At 37.7% G+C, this 17,500-nt stretch overlaps 3 protein-coding genes across 7 annotated transcripts in view; 2 read left to right on the top strand and 1 right to left on the bottom strand.

Annotated features, from left to right (window-relative positions):
• LOC125035813 (ras GTPase-activating protein-binding protein 2-like) overlaps positions 1 to 9,198 on the top strand; it is a 16,455-nt gene extending 7,257 nt beyond the window's left edge. For both annotated transcript variants that reach the window (XM_047628042.1, XM_047628041.1), the window contains exons 2-11: positions 2,247 to 2,355; positions 2,516 to 2,690; positions 2,825 to 2,947; positions 4,437 to 4,631; positions 4,866 to 5,003; positions 5,112 to 5,384; positions 5,594 to 5,756; positions 5,967 to 6,070; positions 6,387 to 6,530; positions 6,708 to 9,198. In XM_047628042.1, coding sequence (XP_047483998.1) covers positions 2,261 to 2,355; positions 2,516 to 2,690; positions 2,825 to 2,947; positions 4,437 to 4,631; positions 4,866 to 5,003; positions 5,112 to 5,384; positions 5,594 to 5,756; positions 5,967 to 6,070; positions 6,387 to 6,530; positions 6,708 to 6,950 — 1,653 coding nt within the window. In that variant the 5' untranslated portion in view covers positions 2,247 to 2,260 and the 3' untranslated portion in view covers positions 6,951 to 9,198. The remainder of the gene's footprint in view (positions 1 to 2,246; positions 2,356 to 2,515; positions 2,691 to 2,824; positions 2,948 to 4,436; positions 4,632 to 4,865; positions 5,004 to 5,111; positions 5,385 to 5,593; positions 5,757 to 5,966; positions 6,071 to 6,386; positions 6,531 to 6,707) is intronic.
• Positions 9,199 to 12,267: 3,069 nt separating this feature from the next.
• On the bottom strand, positions 12,268 to 16,695 carry LOC125035814 (LYR motif containing protein 1-like). Of its 2 annotated transcripts, none has more exons than XM_047628043.1 (3): positions 16,562 to 16,695; positions 13,378 to 13,630; positions 12,268 to 12,501 (listed from the first exon to the last, which is right to left on the bottom strand). In XM_047628043.1, the coding sequence occupies exons 2-3, from the start codon at positions 13,589 to 13,591 to the stop codon at positions 12,350 to 12,352; spliced, it is 366 nt and encodes a 121-aa protein (XP_047483999.1). In that variant the 5' UTR covers positions 13,592 to 13,630; positions 16,562 to 16,695; the 3' UTR covers positions 12,268 to 12,349. The 2 variants fall into 2 exon arrangements, with proteins under 2 accessions (XP_047483999.1, XP_047484000.1); XM_047628044.1 differs by having other exon boundaries at positions 16,636 to 16,691.
• Positions 16,696 to 17,403: 708 nt separating this feature from the next.
• The window catches only part of LOC125036022, a 22,701-nt gene continuing 22,604 nt past the window's right edge, over positions 17,404 to 17,500 (top strand). For all 3 annotated transcript variants that reach the window (XR_007115856.1, XR_007115855.1, XM_047628376.1), the window contains exon 1: positions 17,404 to 17,500. This exon is cut by the window's right edge and continues 32 nt beyond it. The gene's annotated coding sequence lies outside the window, so the exon portion shown is untranslated.

Here is a 17,500-nt window from a genome sequence, read left to right as displayed (position 1 = left end):
TCCTTCTTCTCTCTCCTCTCTCTCCTCCTTCTTCTCTCTCCTCTCTCTCCTCCTTCTTCTCTCTCCTCTCTCTCCTCCTTCTTCTCTCTCCTCTCTCTCCTCCTTCTTCTCTCTCTCTCTCTCTCTCTCTCTCTCTCTCTCTCTCTCTCTCTCTCTCTCTCTCTCTCTCTCTCTCCCTCTCCCTCTCCCTCTCCCTCTCCCTCTCCCTCTCTCTCCCTCTCTCTCTCCCTCTCTCTCTCCCTCTCTCTCTCCCTCTCACTCGCTCACTCACTCACTCACTCACTCACTCACTCACTCACTCACTCTCTCTCTCTCTCTCTCTCTCTCTCTCTCTCTCTCTCTCTCTCTCTCTCTCTCTCTCTCTCTCTCTCTCTCTCTCTCTCTCTCTCTCTCTCTCTCTCTCTCCCCACCCTCGTCAAAGATGCATAAGTTGTGTAGATTGTTCCCTAATGTCCATTGAATCAAATCTTCCAAGAATTTTGTGCCATTTTGATAAGTTGTACTTGACTCCTGAGTCCTCCGACGAATTTTGTGATGGTATGTTGCCATCACCCAGGATTTCTCCAAATTTGTTAGAGAGCGAGCGAGAGCGAGAGTGAGAGTGAGAGTGAGAGTGAGAGAAAAGACAGGTAAACAGACAGATATGCAACAGTCATGTCACCTGGAAATGAGTGTGCAAAACAAAGGTGGAAAGTGATTTAAAGTATATTAAGTACATAAAAAGTGACTACTACATATCAGAGGTGGTCATTCCCTCTACCCCCTGCTGACTGTTGATCATGGTTTTACTCAGCTTACACCCAGAGAACCTATGAATGTATCTTTAGCTTATCTGTTTTTCTTATCATTCCTGTCCTCCTCCCCCTCCTCCTCCTCCCCCTCCCCCTCCCCTCCTCCTCCTCCTCCTCCTCCCCCTCCCCCTCCCCCTCCTCCTCCTCCTCCTCCTCCTCCTCCTCCTCCTCCTCCCCCTCCCCCTCCTCCTCCTCCTCCTCCTCCTCCTCCTCCTCCTCCTCCCCCTCCCCTCCTCCTCCTCCTCCTCCTCCTCCTCCTCCTCCTCCTCCTCCTCCTCCTCCTCCTCCTCCTCCTCTCTCTCTCTCTCTCTCTCTCTCTCTCTCTCTCTCTCTCTCTCTCTCTCTCTCTCCCCTCCTCCTCTTCCTCCTCCTCTTCCTCCTCCTCCTCCTCCTCCCCCTCCTCCCCTCTCTCTCTCTCTTTCTACAGCTACTAATCTTTGCTGTTGTTATTTCTCATCCTCTTCATCTTCTTCCTTTTCTTCCTAGTTATTTTGCACTGCACTAGCCATTTGCTCTTGGTAGGCTTCCTATTTTAGCAGCCAGTGCTTTGGACAGTTATTTGAAAGGGAACCTTCATATATCTTACTGTTTTAACCCAATGCCGATGGGTATGACGTGTATGCACGTGCTTTGCCCACTGTGAGTACTTGTTTGATTGTTTTTACACATAGATAGCTACACTTGTACTAAGCTACCAATGAGCCAGTTACAAGTACTGCCTGTCTCGCCCGTTTACCCTTTTCTTTGATTTACGAAATATTTTACGTTATCTTATTTTGCTGTTACTAATGTTAAAAAACATTATAATAATTATAATATTTATAATAAGAATAACATCATCGATATTCATAAAAAATATGTTTTTCCCGTCATTTCAAATCAGGTACGGTCACAAGGTCTACTAATTGACTCCTTTATGGCTAAGCACTAGCAGAACCATCTATAGGCAGACATTTCACAAAAAATATAGAAAATAGGCACAGCATTTTCCCCATTTTTTGTTAATTTTCCCCGGCGGCATTGGGTTAAGTGTTCATTATGATATATCTTCTGAATTTCTGAATCCATATCTATCTATTTGTATTACATGAAAATGCCAGTTGTGCTGTTACTGGCTTGACAATTCTGAAAGCTTTATCTAAAAGATTTGGTGAAGGGTTTTTACATCAAATGAAAAAACAAACAAACCACTAAAACTCCCTGGAGACATCATTACATTTGACTTGGTCATAAGTATAGTAAACTTCATTCGTGTATCTTTTCTTGGTTAGAAAAGAAATTGTCATTCTCTTTCTTAATGATCGTCATTAAAAATATTGTGTCTTAGAAATGGCAAGTGCATAGTGTAGGTATAACTACAACAATTTTGATGAAACTCCAGCTGATAGCATTATGCAGTTTTTTTTTTGTGGCTGTATAAGATGGGTTTTATTCATGTCCTTTTTTTCTTCACAGGAGTTTAACAGAGGATGGTCATGGAAACTCCATCACCGCAATGCGTTGGCCTTGAGTTTGTGCGCCAGTACTACACGGTGCTCAACAAGGCCCCCATGCACCTTCATCGGTAAGTTTGATTCTACATACTCCACTGCATGTTTCATGCGAACAGTTAACTTTGTACATGATTTTAAAAATTGTCATAAATTTTATAATGTCATTTCTTTTGCCTTGATTTTATGCAGAGTCCATAGTTCTCATTTTAATGTATGGAATTTGTTCTTCAGTTTTTTCAGTCACAACTCCTCTTTTATGCATGGGGGCCATAACTCCATGAGTGAACCCATTATCGGCCAAGCAGACATACACAAAATGATCATGAGCCTTAACTTCCGTGATTGTCATGCTAAGATCCGAATGGTTGATGCTCAAGCTACACTCGGTAATGGAGTTGTCATCCAGGTGAGTTCATGTTTATAACATTGACTTAGTATATTGTTTGTTTGTTTTGTAAACTCTGGAATTAGAAATAGACTTACACTTTAATTGGCTGAATGTCTTAAATTTAAGAATTTTTTTTATTGTTCTCATGAAAGGTTACTGGTGAGCTCTCCAACAATGGAATGCCCATGCGACGATTCATGCAGACTTTTGTACTAGCACCTCAGACCCCCAAGAAGTTCTACGTGCACAATGACATTTTCCGGTACCAAGACGAGGTAATTATCCAAATAAATTTAAATGCCTCTAGTATATTTGTGCAAAATTGTGAGCAAAGAAAATATTTTCTGGGTCTTTCTATTTCTTTCCCTTTTTCTCTTTCTTTCTTTCTTTCTTTTCCTTTTTCTCTTTCTTTTTCTCTGTTTTTCTCTTTCTTTCTCTGTTTTTCTCTTTTTCTCTTTCTCTGTTTTTCTCTTTTTCTCTTTTTCTCTTTCTCTTTCTCTGTTTTTCTCTTTCTCTTTCTCTTTGTTTTTCTCTTTCTCTTTCTCTTTCTGTTTTTCTCTTTTTCCCTTTCTCTTTCTCTGTTTTTCTCTTTTTCCCTTTCTCTTTCTCTGTTTTTCTCTTTTTCCCTTTATCTTTCTGTTTTTCTCTTTTTCTTTGTTTTTCTCTTTTTCTCTTTCTGTTTTTCTCTCTCTTTCTCTGTTTTTCTCTTTCTCTTTCTCTGTTTTTACTTTTTCTCTTTCTCTGTTTTTCTCTTTTTCTTTCTCTTTTTCTCTTTTTCTCTTTCTCTCTTTCTCTGTTTTTCTCTTTCTCTCTCTCTTTCTCTGTTTTTCTCTTTTTCTCTTTCTCTGTTTTTCTGTTTTTCTCTTTTTCTCTTTCTCTGTTTTTCTCTTTCTCTCTCTCTTTCTCTGTTTTTCTCTTTTTCTCTTTCTCTGTTTTTCTCTTTTTCTCTTTCTCTGTTTTTCTCTTTTTCTCTTTCTCTGTTTTTCTCTTTTTCTCTTTCTCTGTTTTTCTCTTTTTCTCTTTCTCTGTTTTTCTCTTTTTCTCTTTCTCTGTTTTTCTCTTTTTCTCTTTCTCTGTTTTTCTCTTTTTCTCTTTCTGTTTTTCTCTTTTTCTCTTTCTCTGTTTTTCTCTTTTTCTCTTTTTCTCTTTTTCTCTTTCTCTGTTTTTCTCTTTTTCTCTTTCTCTGTTTTTCTCTTTTTCTCTTTCTCTGTTTTTCTCTTTTTCTCTTTTTCTCTTTCTCTGTTTTTCTCTTTTTCTCTTTTTCTCTTTTTCTCTTTCTCCGTTTTTCTCTTTTTCTCTTTCTCTGTTTTTCTTTCCCTCTCTCTCTTTTTCTCTCTTTCTCTTTCTCTTTTTCTCTTTCTCTTTCTCTTTCTCTTTTTCTCTTTCTCTTTTTCTCTCTTTCTCTTTCTTTTTCTCTCTTTCTCTCTCTCTTTCTCTCTCTTTCTTTCTCTCTCTTTCTTTCTCTCTCTTTCTTTCTCTCTCTTTCTTTCTCTCTCTTTCTTTCTCTCTCTTTCTTTCTCTCTCTCTCTTTCTCTCTTTCTCTCTCTCTCTCTCTCATGTAATTGTCTTCAAATTTATCTAAAAATATTATACTAGTAAAAGTAAACGCAACCTCTTCAGTATGATGCCTTTTTTAAGCCTTCCCTAGGGATATTAGACTATCAATACCACCTGGATCGGTTACAAAGCGTGATGTTCTTTTTTCTGTGGAAGTATAAATAGTTACTGTTTGTATTTTGAATCTGACTGAATTGTATTTAACAGGTTTTCAGTGATGAAGAGGGTGCAGAGGAGGGAGGAAGTGAAGTGGAGGAAGACTTGGAAGGCCCTGTCTCCACACAAGGCTTCTCAGCACCCTCTGCTGCTGTCAATGGATCTGCCCATCCTCCTGAGCCTGAACCGACTCCTCCTGCTGCTCCCCAGACTCCTGTCACTCCTCAAGTCCCAACACCTGTACCTGTAAGAAAACAAATCTGAAATCTTGTGAAGAATGATGCAAAATAGAAATATTAGTAGTGAATTTGAATGGAAGATCTTTAAAAGTAAAATAAAAATCAATAACATGTAAAACCCTCTTGGGTGTTTGTCAGAAAGATGTTCTATTGATGACAATGAATTAACTTTATTATTGAAATTTCACAAGTTCATACAAGTGAACCGTTAGTATAGTGGCACAATTTTGTTTACCTTCAGACTGTTCCAGTACCTGCTCCAGGAAATTCATCAAATGCTGCCACCACAGCTCCTGTTGCCACTGCCCCTCTTTCTCCAACACCTCCAGCAATAACACCCACAGAACCTGTACCAGAAAGTCCACCCACTCCAGAAAATGTAAGAGTAAACCTAATTTCATAGCAAGAGTGATGATTGTAAAATGGTACTACGTGAATGAAAAGGTTTTGTTATGCACAGACAATGAAACAAACCAAATTTTCACAGGATGAGCAGGGTTGGGGTACTCCAGGCACAGATGGATGGGGTGCTCCTGCAGAGCCGCAGGGTTCTTGGGACGAGCCAGCAGTACCTCAGAAGGAGACACCAGATCCAGACCCCCCACAACCAGAACCTGTTCAGTTGCCATCAAATGAGCCGAAGACTTTTGCCAATCTCTTCAAAAATTCCCAAGGTTTCTCTGCAGCTCCAGCACCTGCTGCCTCACAGCAGTCCTCTCATGCCCAGCCAGCTCCTCCAGCACAGCAACAGCCTCCACAGGTGAGCCACTAAATTTGTTCTTTGAAGATAACATCCTATATGAAAAATTCTCAAGTTGTAGAAGAAAAATTGCAAGTTCTTACTAATTAATTAGCTCCCCATTAGAAGCATGGCAATAACTGTCTTGATATGTAGACACAATCAAAAAGTTGAAACTTATTATTTAGTCACATGTGATTAATTAGTTTTAAATTTGATTTTATCCATAGAATCGAACTGACAACCGAACCCAGGCAAACACCACTACTCCAGCTGTGAGTCAGGCTCACTCTACTGGTGGCTTCACCCAGCGACCACCAAGGAATGCACAAGGTCGAGGGGCACCGCGTGATCGTCCTTATAGGCCCAACAGTGAAGACAATTCAGAATTAGGTAGGATAATACAGCTATTAATCTTGATCTCACATTTATAAAGATTTAACAGACTTTTGGAGCTACAAGACACATCTCTGAAATTACCAAATTTTATTTATGCTGCAAACCTAGATATTGTCTGATACAGGATTTTGTTTCATTTCTTGAAAATAGTGGTCATTATCATTATTGGAGACTGATTATAACAATGTTATTCTGTGTCCCTAGAGAGCCTAGGTGGGGAAGAAAGAAGGAGAGCTCCTCCTGTACCAGACAGTCAGCAGATCTTTGTTGGTAACCTTCCACACACAGCTGGAGAGGATGAACTGAAGGTAAGGGGTTTAAATACTACTATTTCTTTCTTTTCCCCCCCCCCCCCCCCCCCTTTTTTTTTTTTTTTTTTTTTTTTTTTTTTTTTTTTTTTTTTTTTTTTTTTAAGCATTAGTTTTTGTACTGATTCACATATACATACATACATATATATAATCTGTTTTTTTTTTTTTTTTTTTTTTTTTTTTTGTAGGGGTGTCATTTTTACAAACTAATTGCAAATAGTCAGTGAGCATATGGCATACTTTTCCCTAGTTCATGTAAATAGCATGATGAATTAAAAAAAACAAAAAAAAACTAATAAATGTCAATTTGCAGGCGGAATTCTCAAGATTTGGGAAAATTATGGATATCCGTATTAATACTGCTAAAGGAAAAACTGGTCCTAAAGGTCAGGTCCCCAACTTTGGTTTCATCACATTCGAAGAGGAAGGTTCCGTGTCAAAGGCTCTCAACTCCAGGGTAAGTACAAAAAAAATCAATGATTTAGAGAAATGTTAGAAATGTCAAAAAGTCAGCTATATTTTATTAAGAAATTATAAACCAAAGCAGGTCTTCTTGTAATTTAATGTTGATGTTTATATACTCCTAAAATTTTCAAAACTTGTCATAATCTAAACTTTCGTTTTCTTCCCACAGCCAATCCATCTTAATGGTGAGCATCGGTTGAATGTTGAAGAGAAGAAGGCTCGCCTAAGGATGGATGGAGGTGGTATGGGCCGTCCTAACAGTGGCCGTGGAGGAATGGGAGGCAGCGGTGGCATGCGTCAAGGCCCCCCTAGTGGCTTACAGGGACGAGGTGGAGGACGACCAGGCTTTAATCGTGACAGTAATCGAGGTGGACCAGGCGGACCCAGAGGTAGTTTTGCACCGCGACGTTAGGCTAACCAATTATAGTCACCATGGCCTACTCTCTTACTACTCATAGGAAACCTCTGTCCAGTGCAGCCAATCTTAACAGATGGCTGCAGTGTAAGTGGTCCAAACATCTGCAAGAGGACTGCTCAAGTTAAATCTGCAGTAGAGCCATTGTACAACTTGATGGAATGGTGTGCTTCTCAGTGAATGTTGCTGTTTTGATAATGTAACTCGACAATGGCCACTTGAAAATACTGGTGCTTGAGGTGATGATGATGAAACTTCAGTGATATGGTAAACAAACTTCACAATAACATAAGTGGCTTCTTTTGTAATTTAGTTACTCCCACTTCTCTAACTGTATTAGAGTTATCAGATTGATTTCCATTTCGTGAACACAACAATTTTTCCACTGATGACGTGTACTTAGACATAGTGCCTCCCCTGATGTAGATTGTGTTTCTATGAGTAAATAAAAGAACCCTCCTTTTTTGGATGGTTGTGATGGAATTCAATCTCTAAATCTTGGACAACAATTACTCTTTTATTATTTGGTAATAATAAAACATGTTATTGTGATTACCAAAATCATTCCCTTTTTAACAGCTACTAGTCAGGATTGAAACAAAGTTTTTTTTGTGCTTATTTCAGTTTCAACATCTAAAAGGTCCTTGAAATTATATTGGAAATATAGAAGAAGTGGATTAAAATGGGTACTGCTTGAGGTCATTGATTTATGTACTGGTATTTGATTCCAGTGATGTTTTTGTATGTTAGAATTTTTTAACTTATTTTTGAAACTTCAGCTGAGACTGATGTACATTTTGTACCTGGCAACAGAAGATTGGTGAGGTTTAGTCCACTTTTTCCAGTGATCAGCATGCAGACACAGTAATCCTCAGAGATGTCTTATCTGACTTGGCCCACATCCATGCTCACTGTTTTGACGTTACATTTCCAGCACTGCTGTCATACTGGGCATTACACATACATAAAATGTTAACTTGTTACATGTAGTTCACAAGGCCAAGTACAGATTTGCATCTGCTAATAGCTGATTCCATTTTTTTATTTGATGTGGGTGAAGTTGCCAATATCCGTTAATATTGACCACTTCACATTATCACAGAAGTACTTTAACTGGAGGAGCGAAGAGGAAACCAGTGTCCAAGGTCACATTCTCGTCTATTTTGTAGTAAATCACTTTGATCACTACTCAAAGATTATGCTTGATTCAACCTCTTTCATATGTTGTAGTGTGCTAGTTTCTCCGAATGGGAAATGAATAATAGAATGGAGCATTTATATTTCACAAGTGTGAGTTGTAAACACCCCAAAGCATTTCTATATTAAAAAAAAAGAAAAAAAAACTGTGCGAAAGAGGGAATAAAATAGCCTTATCACCACCAACACTGTTGCAACTACTTTCCCCATGTTTGTTTCATTCCAAGGGATTAGGTATGAAGGATGTCTGAGCATGCAATAATTTTCAGAACTGGTAAAATGGAATATTGTTTTTTTATATTATCATCATAAGTTTTAGTATTAAATTTTTCATTATAGTAAACTATGTACAAATCAGTATTACTTTTTTTTCTTTTTTTCTTTTTCTCTTTTTTTTTCTTTTTTCTTTTTTTTTCGTTTTTTTCATTATGCACAGTTTGTTACTGGTTGTGTTACAATGGAAGCTCTCACACCACAGTTTGATGAGCAGAAATGTGATATTAGTTTAGATAGTGGGCAAGCAGACATGGGCAGATCTGAAAGTCATTGCATGTCAGGATAGCTTTTGAAACTGTCCCTTCAAATTGTTATAAAAGGGCATTAGATAATTGCCCACACCTGGAGCTAGATGAACCTCTGGGAATTGTTACAGGGACATCAGAAGAGAACTTAGCTCACAGGTCGTGTGAAGGGATATGCTGTAGTTGCAGACTTTATGCATTCTGTTCAGGAACTATTGAATTGGTAAATTGATCATGGGTTACTGTTTTCCTTAAGCATTATGGAAAATAATTCGGATTTAATTAAAAAGTCTAGACACCTCGAACTTCAGCTATTCCAAATCCCATAGCTTACATTATCATTGGAGCTCCTGGGAGCATGGCTAGCATGTGATCAGTTTTAATTTGATTTAAAAGTTTTGAAAAAGGTTTGAAAATTGCTTTTGCTTTAACTTCCTTTAAGGTCTGTTCTTGCAGCTCCTCCTGGTCAGAAACTTTGTGATGTCAAATACTGATGAATGAAAGTGAGAAATAAAAGCCTCTTTTCATGTACTGTTTTCTTTATTTCCTGAGCACATAAGTACATTAGTGATTCTAGCCATCAACTACATGTGTTCCTGATTAGTACTGCTGTTCTAAAGAAAAGGTAATGATCTCGAGTCCACATAATGTGGAATCAGCTGTTGTCTAATTTAATCAAAAGAATTTTGGTTATTACGTCTTGCAGAACACCAAATTTCTTTAAGGAAATTTCAGTAGATATTGATAGCAGGAATACTGAACATGTAGGATCATCAGGGTTCTAAGTACAGTTTGCAAACAAGTAACAGGTGGTGGCAATTATTGAGGTGTAGTGTCATGAAATAAAAGTATACTTGATCGAATAATTTACTTTGTAATTCATCTGCAGTTTCATATTTTAAGTTGAGCCCCAATCATTTTTGTGAAACTTGAGTGCTTGAAAAGTGATGGTAAGGCCCAATTTTAATCTACCCAAGTCTGTTCTTTGGTATCATTTAATATTTTCTTCATTAAATGAAATAAATATAATTTGATGAAAATCACTTGTGAAGTGTGTCCAACCACAGAACCAAATATAGATAACAAAAATATGGGAATCCTTGATATTCTACTTTTTTTTTACCACGTTCAAAGGCTGAGATGCAGCAGAACAAATTAAGAACAAAATCTGTTTGAACCAATATATTTGGATGAACTAGCAGTTGACAAAAACCAGTGATGTAAGTGTAACAAAGAAGGAAATAAATAAAAGTGAATGGTTGAATGAATGAGTTGTTGAAAGTTGCTTTAACCCATTGGCAACCAGATGCTGGGTGGCACATCACATCAAGAGTCTCGGTCGTCATTGCCAGGATAAGGTTAATTGCCTGGGGATGCAGTGCCATGCACTAATTTAATGCCCAACCCCCAACCCCTTGCTCATTGTTGCTGTGGTGGTGGCTTAGGTGGAGACTGAGGCTCAATATAGGGGATCACCTCTACCTTGGACCTTAGCCCTTGCCTCAATTTTGCATGGTCTTTTCTTTTCTTTTCCTTCTCTTTAAACCTTCTTCTGTCCGCTCATCCTAATCATTAACTCATTTTTCCCTTTTCACCACAGTATGTTGTCATAATGCGATATAACCTTTGATGTCTGGCACATTTGTTTTTGATCATTGACCATTCTGTGAATCCACAAACTTTGCCTTGTGAACCAAAAAACTTCTTACCTAGGGGCTTCACACCTAAGCCCCACCCTATCACTACATTTTAAATATGCCGCTTATGACCTTAGATGTTGATGCAGCAGAAAATTTTCAGTAAAAAAATAAATAATGTATTTCCATCCTTACAGACTTTACAGAAGAGTTTACCTTTCATTATTGGATTAACAGAAAACAGTGGAGATACAAAGGGAAAGAGAGATTTGGAGTGCTTGTGTTGACATCACCAAGGCCTCCCACACTACTTCTATCATTTCAGATATCTTGTGCTGTGGCTGCAATATAGGGTTGAATATCATCAAAGCTACTACTCACATCAAATTTGTTGATTATATTACCAAATAATACTAAAGAGTAAGTTAATGAGGATAAAAAAGTTTCTTAGCCCTGGTCATCACATATATTGAAGTATTTCATTATGTATCAAGTCTACTTTAGTATTATTTTTACAATAGCATGAATGATATACTGCTCAATTTTAAATTCTGACTTGCTCAAAATGGAAAATATTTTTTGTATCTGTGCTGTATAGAATGAAAGAAAAGAGACTAGTAATTATACAAAATACAAGTCGAATTAGAAATGGCCTACTTTATTGAATACTGTACTGGCGAACAAATGTAAACAGTTCCTGTAACCCTAGAGGTAGCTTACAAAGTGATTCCATTATCTTGAGAGGTGTAAACAGTACTGATAGTTCTTCTGTAAGTCTTGTGGGTAGTGTGTCAGATCAAAATTGGTAAACAACAACAACAAAAAAAGTTTGAAGAATACTAAACTTTACCAAATTCCTCTCCAAAGTTACCAGTATTCCTAGGTTACAGTAACCATTTGTTGAACAGAACACAATTTTAACAGACTCGCATCTTTAATTACTATCATAATGATCCATTCATAACAATAACATTCATTGCACAATCTTCCATATGTACCATTATAACATTATTTTTTTTGTGAAACAAAAAAAAATAGAAGAATGCGGCATTAAACCTCAGAGTAAACATAACTCATATGTTGCAAGTGTGTTTATGCTAGCAATAACTTCCATATACTTTCTAAAGTTGACTTCAGTCATGATATTCTGTTTTATTATATACAGTCCTCTCCACTTCCAAATTTACCAGTCCAAACTGTCAAAGAGTCAACTGCCGGTTTTGACTCTGACATATCCCTTGCTCGTTGCTGCTGTTGGGGAGCTTAGCATGTGAAGACTGAGGCCCAACATAGGGATCATCACTGCCTCAACTAATTTTGCAGGGTCCTTTCTTCTCCTCCTTTCCTTTACCTTCTCTTCTTCATCCCCTTCTTCTGTCCACTTATCCAAATTGTTAACTCATATTTACCCTTTTTGCCTGAATACTTTACCATATTGCTGTGTAACCTTTGATGATAGTACATTTGTTTATTTTACCATTGACCATTCTGGAAATCAACAAACACTGCCTTACGGAACCAATTAACTTTGCTCCCAAGGCCCACCCGATCACTATTTTGTATATGCCACTGATGACCTTAGATGTTGACGTGGCAGAAATTTACACTAAATAAGTAAATAGCCAAACAAATGTATTGTTGAATACAAGAGACAAATCTTGCATTACCAACAGAAAGTGGTGAACTTAGAAGTGGAAGGGACTGTACTAATTGTTATATGATAATAAAAGATCTTTTACAACACTGAGCAGTTAAGTTATGATCCCGCCATAATCTGGATTAATTAAATGACAATAACCTTACTATAACTATTGAGACAATGGTTCCATACATTATTTTTTATTCAAGAATTTTTTTGGCAATATAAATTTCCAAAATCTGAGCCAGATAAAATGTATTAAGGTAATGGCATGATAAATTAAAAACAAGACTAAAGGACAGTTTAAATCAAATAAAATCAATGCTTATTCAGATTTTAATACAAGAAATATATACATATTTGTAAACATTTTATATACATGCACTTTCTACAGACTTAATATCACGTCTCATCATCAAGGGACTTTACATAAATTGGTCTAGAAGTTTTCTGTCTCCGTAAGTTTCCTTGGCCCCAAGCTTTGCCATCTCTCATTGTGATAGTGTTTGGTGGCATGTGCACTGGTCTTGGGTATGGGGACTTGTAGTGTAATCCTGTGGAAGCAGAATAAAATATACTGAAAAATATAATAATAATAAAATATAATATAGATACATACTACATTAAGCATAATTTGAATGAAAAAAAATCTGATTGACAAAAATCTGATTTCGTGCTATTAAATACTAGAATACCATGTACCTGTACTATTACTCTAAACAAAATAAAGTGGTAAGATGAAATTTGTGCATACTTCATTACAACAAGTCTCATGCAAATGGCAGGCATTTATACTTTCAAATCAGAAAGTGTTCCTAAGAGCATAAGCAAAGTGTTTAAGGTGTTCCAGTGTTTTAGGACAAGTATACCAAAAGAAAATAGTAGGAGGTTACTTTATACATTAACATTTCTAAAATACTACTTTACTGCTTACAAACATGAGAATACTTTTCCAAAAATAAGAGTTCTACCATTCAAACACAATGACTAGCAGTATTATTGTCATTATATTTTACTACTACTACTACTGGCAAACTGAGTATGATATTCCTGTAAAGGACGAAAAGTTGCAGTCATTGGTACAACAAATAACCTACAGACATGAATGGTAATGCCACAAATAAAGGTAACAGATCATGAAAAGCACCGCTCTCAGCCAAAATGCACTCAGTGCTCCCAAGTTTCAGCTCTTATCTTGACATGTATACCAAGGTGACGATACTGTTCCTGAGGGGTGTTGGAGGCCAGAGCACTCCATCAACCCTCCCTCACCCCAAAGGGTATGCCGTCATGACAACTTAGAATGACTAATAAATTTTGTGACATTATCCTATTTCTACTACTACTACTATTACTACTACTACTACATATATATATTTTTTTATAAAAATGTTTTTGATGATAAAAGATGTAAAAAGAAGAAAACACACCTATTTCCAAACGAGATTCCCCTTCCACAATGTGTTGCCTGATATTCTCATCTCCTCTGATGTCTTGGTTTCTTCTGAATAACTTCTGAGCCTCATTAAAGATGTATTTCCTTTCCAATTCAGTATCTCTGACGTCCTGAGCCTCCCATGTGCGTGCAAGACGCAGGACTCGTCGATAAAGGGAGAGGACTTGGCTTCTTAAGGAGTTGGCCATGAGATGCAAGCTTCCTTTTAATGCATTTGATACCCAAATCTGTTAGAATAAAACTGAAATAATAACTGGAAAATAACGCAATCTGTGGCATTTATAAACAAAGAAAAAAAAATGGGAGGGAGGAAAAAAGCCCACAGTTAAGAAAGTGCTATGCAACATCAAAGGTCATATGATAAAGTGTAGTAGCAAAAAAGGTTAGGAATGAGTTAATGATTAGGGTCAAGTTACATGTTGATCTGTACTAGAAGGTAGTAATAAGGATAGAGAGGGGGAGCTGATGGTGTATAGTACCGGTATAAGTAAAGGTTGTTAAAAGAGGAAGGAATTAAGGGAGTAGGGGGCAATATGAAAAAGTATTGTGGTGAGTCAACAATTAGGATAAGTGGACAAAACAGGGGGAAGAAGAAAAGGAAAATGGTTCATAGTTAATGGTTAGAAGAAATAAATGTGCTAGACATCAAAGGTCATATAGCACTATGGTAAAGTATTGTGGCAAAAAGGGTAGAAACGAGTTAATGATCAGGATAAGATGTGTTAGATGTCAAAGGCTGTAGAACACTGTAGAATAGAATATTGAAAAGGATAAAGAGGGGGAGCAAATGGAATACAGTGGAGATTCGTAAAAGGATGTGGTTAAAGGTATAGGGCAATCAGATCAAATGAAGAATATGTGTCTGAGGAAGAGAGAGTAACACTGTATGGGAAATGAGCTATTATGAAACAATCAAATGGTAATACAGTCTGATGTATCAGGAAGAATGTCAGGAGGGGAGGGATCCACAGATGGACATTGTTTTAACTTAAGGGAGTCATGTGAGCATCTAAGTGGGGGTGGTAAGGATAATGGGGAAGGAAATGGGATTGGTGATGCATATGGAGGAGGAGAGGATGTTGTGTTTTTTTAGGTGAGTGGGAGGAAGAGGGGTAGGGGAACTTGAGGAGGAGGAGGATGAATATCAGCAGATACTTTGAATGAATGAGGGGGTGGATCATTCTCTTGAGTCATGTTTATGAACCTTTAGATGCCTTTAAGAGTTTCAGGAGGGGAGTTGGGTGGGGAGGTCTGAGAAATAAAGGTTATCTTATGTGGAGGAGAAGAGGAAATAGATATCCAAGGAGTAGAGGGAGAGTTGGGTGTCGGAGAGGATTTGGTAGGAGAAGGAGTGTCTGGTGCGATAGGTAGAGTAAAAAGGAGGGGGAGGGTGTAGGCAGAGGAGAAGTGGTAAAGATTGGAGTATCTGGATTCAGACTGGAAAAGAAATTTGACTGGCGGAGAGAGGGAGTAGAGATAGGATGGTTTGGGGTAGAGGGAAGAGATACTGGTGGAGAGAAAGAGAGAAAGAAAGAAAGAAAGAGAGAAAGAGAGAAAGAAAGAGAGAGAGAAAGAGAGAAAGAAAGAGAGAAAGAGAGAAAGAGAGAGAGAGAGAGAGAGAGAGAGAGAGAGAGAGAGAGAGAGAGAGAGAGGGAGGAGAGAGGAGAGAGAGAGGAGGAGGGAGGGAGGGAGGGAGGGAGGGAGGGAGGGAGAGAGAAGGAGAAGGAGAAGGAGAAGGAGAAGGAGGAGGAGGAGGAGGAGGAGGAGGAGGAGGAGGAGGAGGAGGAGGAGGAGGAGGAGGAGGAGGAGGAGGAGGAGAGGGAGAGGGAGAGGGAGAGGGAGAGGGAGAGGGAGAGGGAGAGGGAGAGGGAGAGGGAGGGGGAGAGGGAGAGAGAGAGAGAGAGAGAGAGAGAGAGAGAGAGAGAGAGAGAGAGAGAGGAGAGAGAGAGAGAGAGAGAGAGAGAGAGAGAGAGAGAGAGGAGAGAGAGAGAGAGAGAGAGAGAGAGAGAGAGAGAGAGAGAGAGAGAGAGAGAGAGAGAGAGAGAGAGAGAGAGAGAGAGAGAGAGGGAGAGAGAGAGAGGGAGAGAGAGAGAGGGAGAGAGAGAGAGGGAGAGAGAGAGAGGGAGAGAGAGAGGGGGGGGGGAGGAAAGGAGGAAGGAAGGAGAACAGGAAGAAAGGAAAGAGGGAGGAAGAGAGACAAGAAGAGGGAGAGATACAAGAACAAGAATAGAGAGAAATATAAGAAAAAAGGAGAGAGGAACAGGTAAATCAAACCTTAAAAAGATCATAACAAAATTACATCAAGTTATTCTGTGACCTTCATTTACTATGTATATTCTGGCTGGACTAGTTCCTTACTTGAAAAGTTCACTCATGTCAGAATATAGAGGTTTGTTGACCACTGCTGGAGTATAAAGCATGGAGGCCACAAAATTGCTCAAAATTACCACATGACCTTTATCATATAACATACTCACATATGTATGTGTTCCTTCCTACCCCAAGTGTCCTCTGTTTTATCTGCTTTGTAACTGTGCAATTATGATTGAGTACTGCTAGAGAGGAAAGTTGATCTCTCAATTAACATTGTCTTCACATCTGTATGCACAGCACGAAAGAGCTGACACTCAGATGCATTGAATGGACTTTGGCTGTACTTTCTGCTACCTTTTTCCTTTATTTGTGACTTTATCGTTCATGTCTGCAGATTATTTCTTGTACTTATGACTGCAACTTTTAGTCCTCTACAAGAATATCATTTGCAATTTGTCCTAGCTTGGTGCATCCATACTATACAGATAAATCCTATAATTTAACCATATATAATACTGTAGATAACATCTGTTAATGAATAAGTGTTACAATTCATAATATACAGCAACTATAAATAAGTATTGTTAACCCATACTCTTGTCCACGTTCCCGGTAATGGTTTTGTAACCTATCCTTTCACAAGCCAACATTTTACCTCTTTTTAGATAAAAATGGCGATTTAAGCCTGATTTTCCAGACAAAAATGTTTTCTAGGGTATTTTCTCTATGGAGATTACACAAAAGTAATAGACCGGTGATTAGAAAATTTGATATTTAAGCACTAGCAAAACTAAGACATTTACAAATATTTAGTCCTGACAGTATGTTAAACTCCCATTACTTACTCTTAAATATTAGCAACAGGAAACCTAATACAGTTGCTATAGGTAGTAAATTATGAAAAATAATAATTACACACGTTGAACTAGACTCTAGAGGGTAAAATTCTAACTACTTCCATAACACAAGTTTAACAACATTGCCGTACTGTGAAAAGTGTCGTACTGTGATAAATCTTTCACATGGCAAAAAGTTTTTATAATTGGCACTATGACAGAAACTGAAAAAACAGTAATATTGTATGTCCATTTGTCTATTTGTCTGTTAGCCTGTCTGTATATTTATCGGTCTATCGTTCTATATCTATTTTTTTTTTTTATCTATCCGTCTGGCTTTGTCTATCTATAAGCATATAGGTATGTACATATGTATGTATGTATATGTATGTATACATGTATAAGTATATGTATGTATGTAAATGTATGTATGTATGAATGTATGTATTGGTGTTTGTATGTATATAAGTATATGTATGTATGTATGTATGTATATAAATGACTAAGCACAGTTATTTCTGAACATATGCATTTTGTTTGATGTTTATCCAATACAAAAATTAATGGAGGATGTATAGACAATAGTAGAATTAGGAATTGTTACGTATATGGTAGTTATTGTGCATATTTCCAGAGCGGACACGTTCCTAATGATATTCAGGACCTCTGATCTTCGGCAATATGAACATATCTGTAATTACGAAAAAGTGACTTAACTTAGCGATAGCTTTATAATAAATATTGTAATTCAGATTTAAGCAATAAATCGGTTGTGGTTTATTTAAATAATTTTACATATATCATTTTGCAGCTTTGTAAACCCAGGACGTTCATTTCCTTAATAACTGCTTGGTAAACATTGGCTTTTCAGTCGAGAGTCGAAGTCGTCTTCCGAAATCTCACATATTATTCTTTTTTTCTCACATCATGTGTGTGTCGTTAGTTGAT

The sequence above is a fragment of the Penaeus chinensis genome, chromosome 20 (assembly GCF_019202785.1).
Source record: "Penaeus chinensis breed Huanghai No. 1 chromosome 20, ASM1920278v2, whole genome shotgun sequence".
NCBI lineage: Eukaryota > Metazoa > Arthropoda > Malacostraca > Decapoda > Penaeidae > Penaeus > Penaeus chinensis.
Note: the sequence above shows the minus strand (reverse complement) of the source record. Positions and strands in the feature narration are given on the sequence as shown.

Bases quoted from the DNA above. Each gene is read 5' to 3' on its own strand.
- LOC125035814 (XM_047628043.1), bottom strand. From the start codon at position 13,591: ATGGCCAACTCCTTAAGAAGCCAAGTCCTCTCCCTTTATCGACGAGTC. The intron at 12,502-13,377 runs GTGTGTTTTCTT...CTGCTTCCACAG, and splicing joins GGAATCTCGTTTGGAAATAG to GATTACACTACAAGTCCCCA.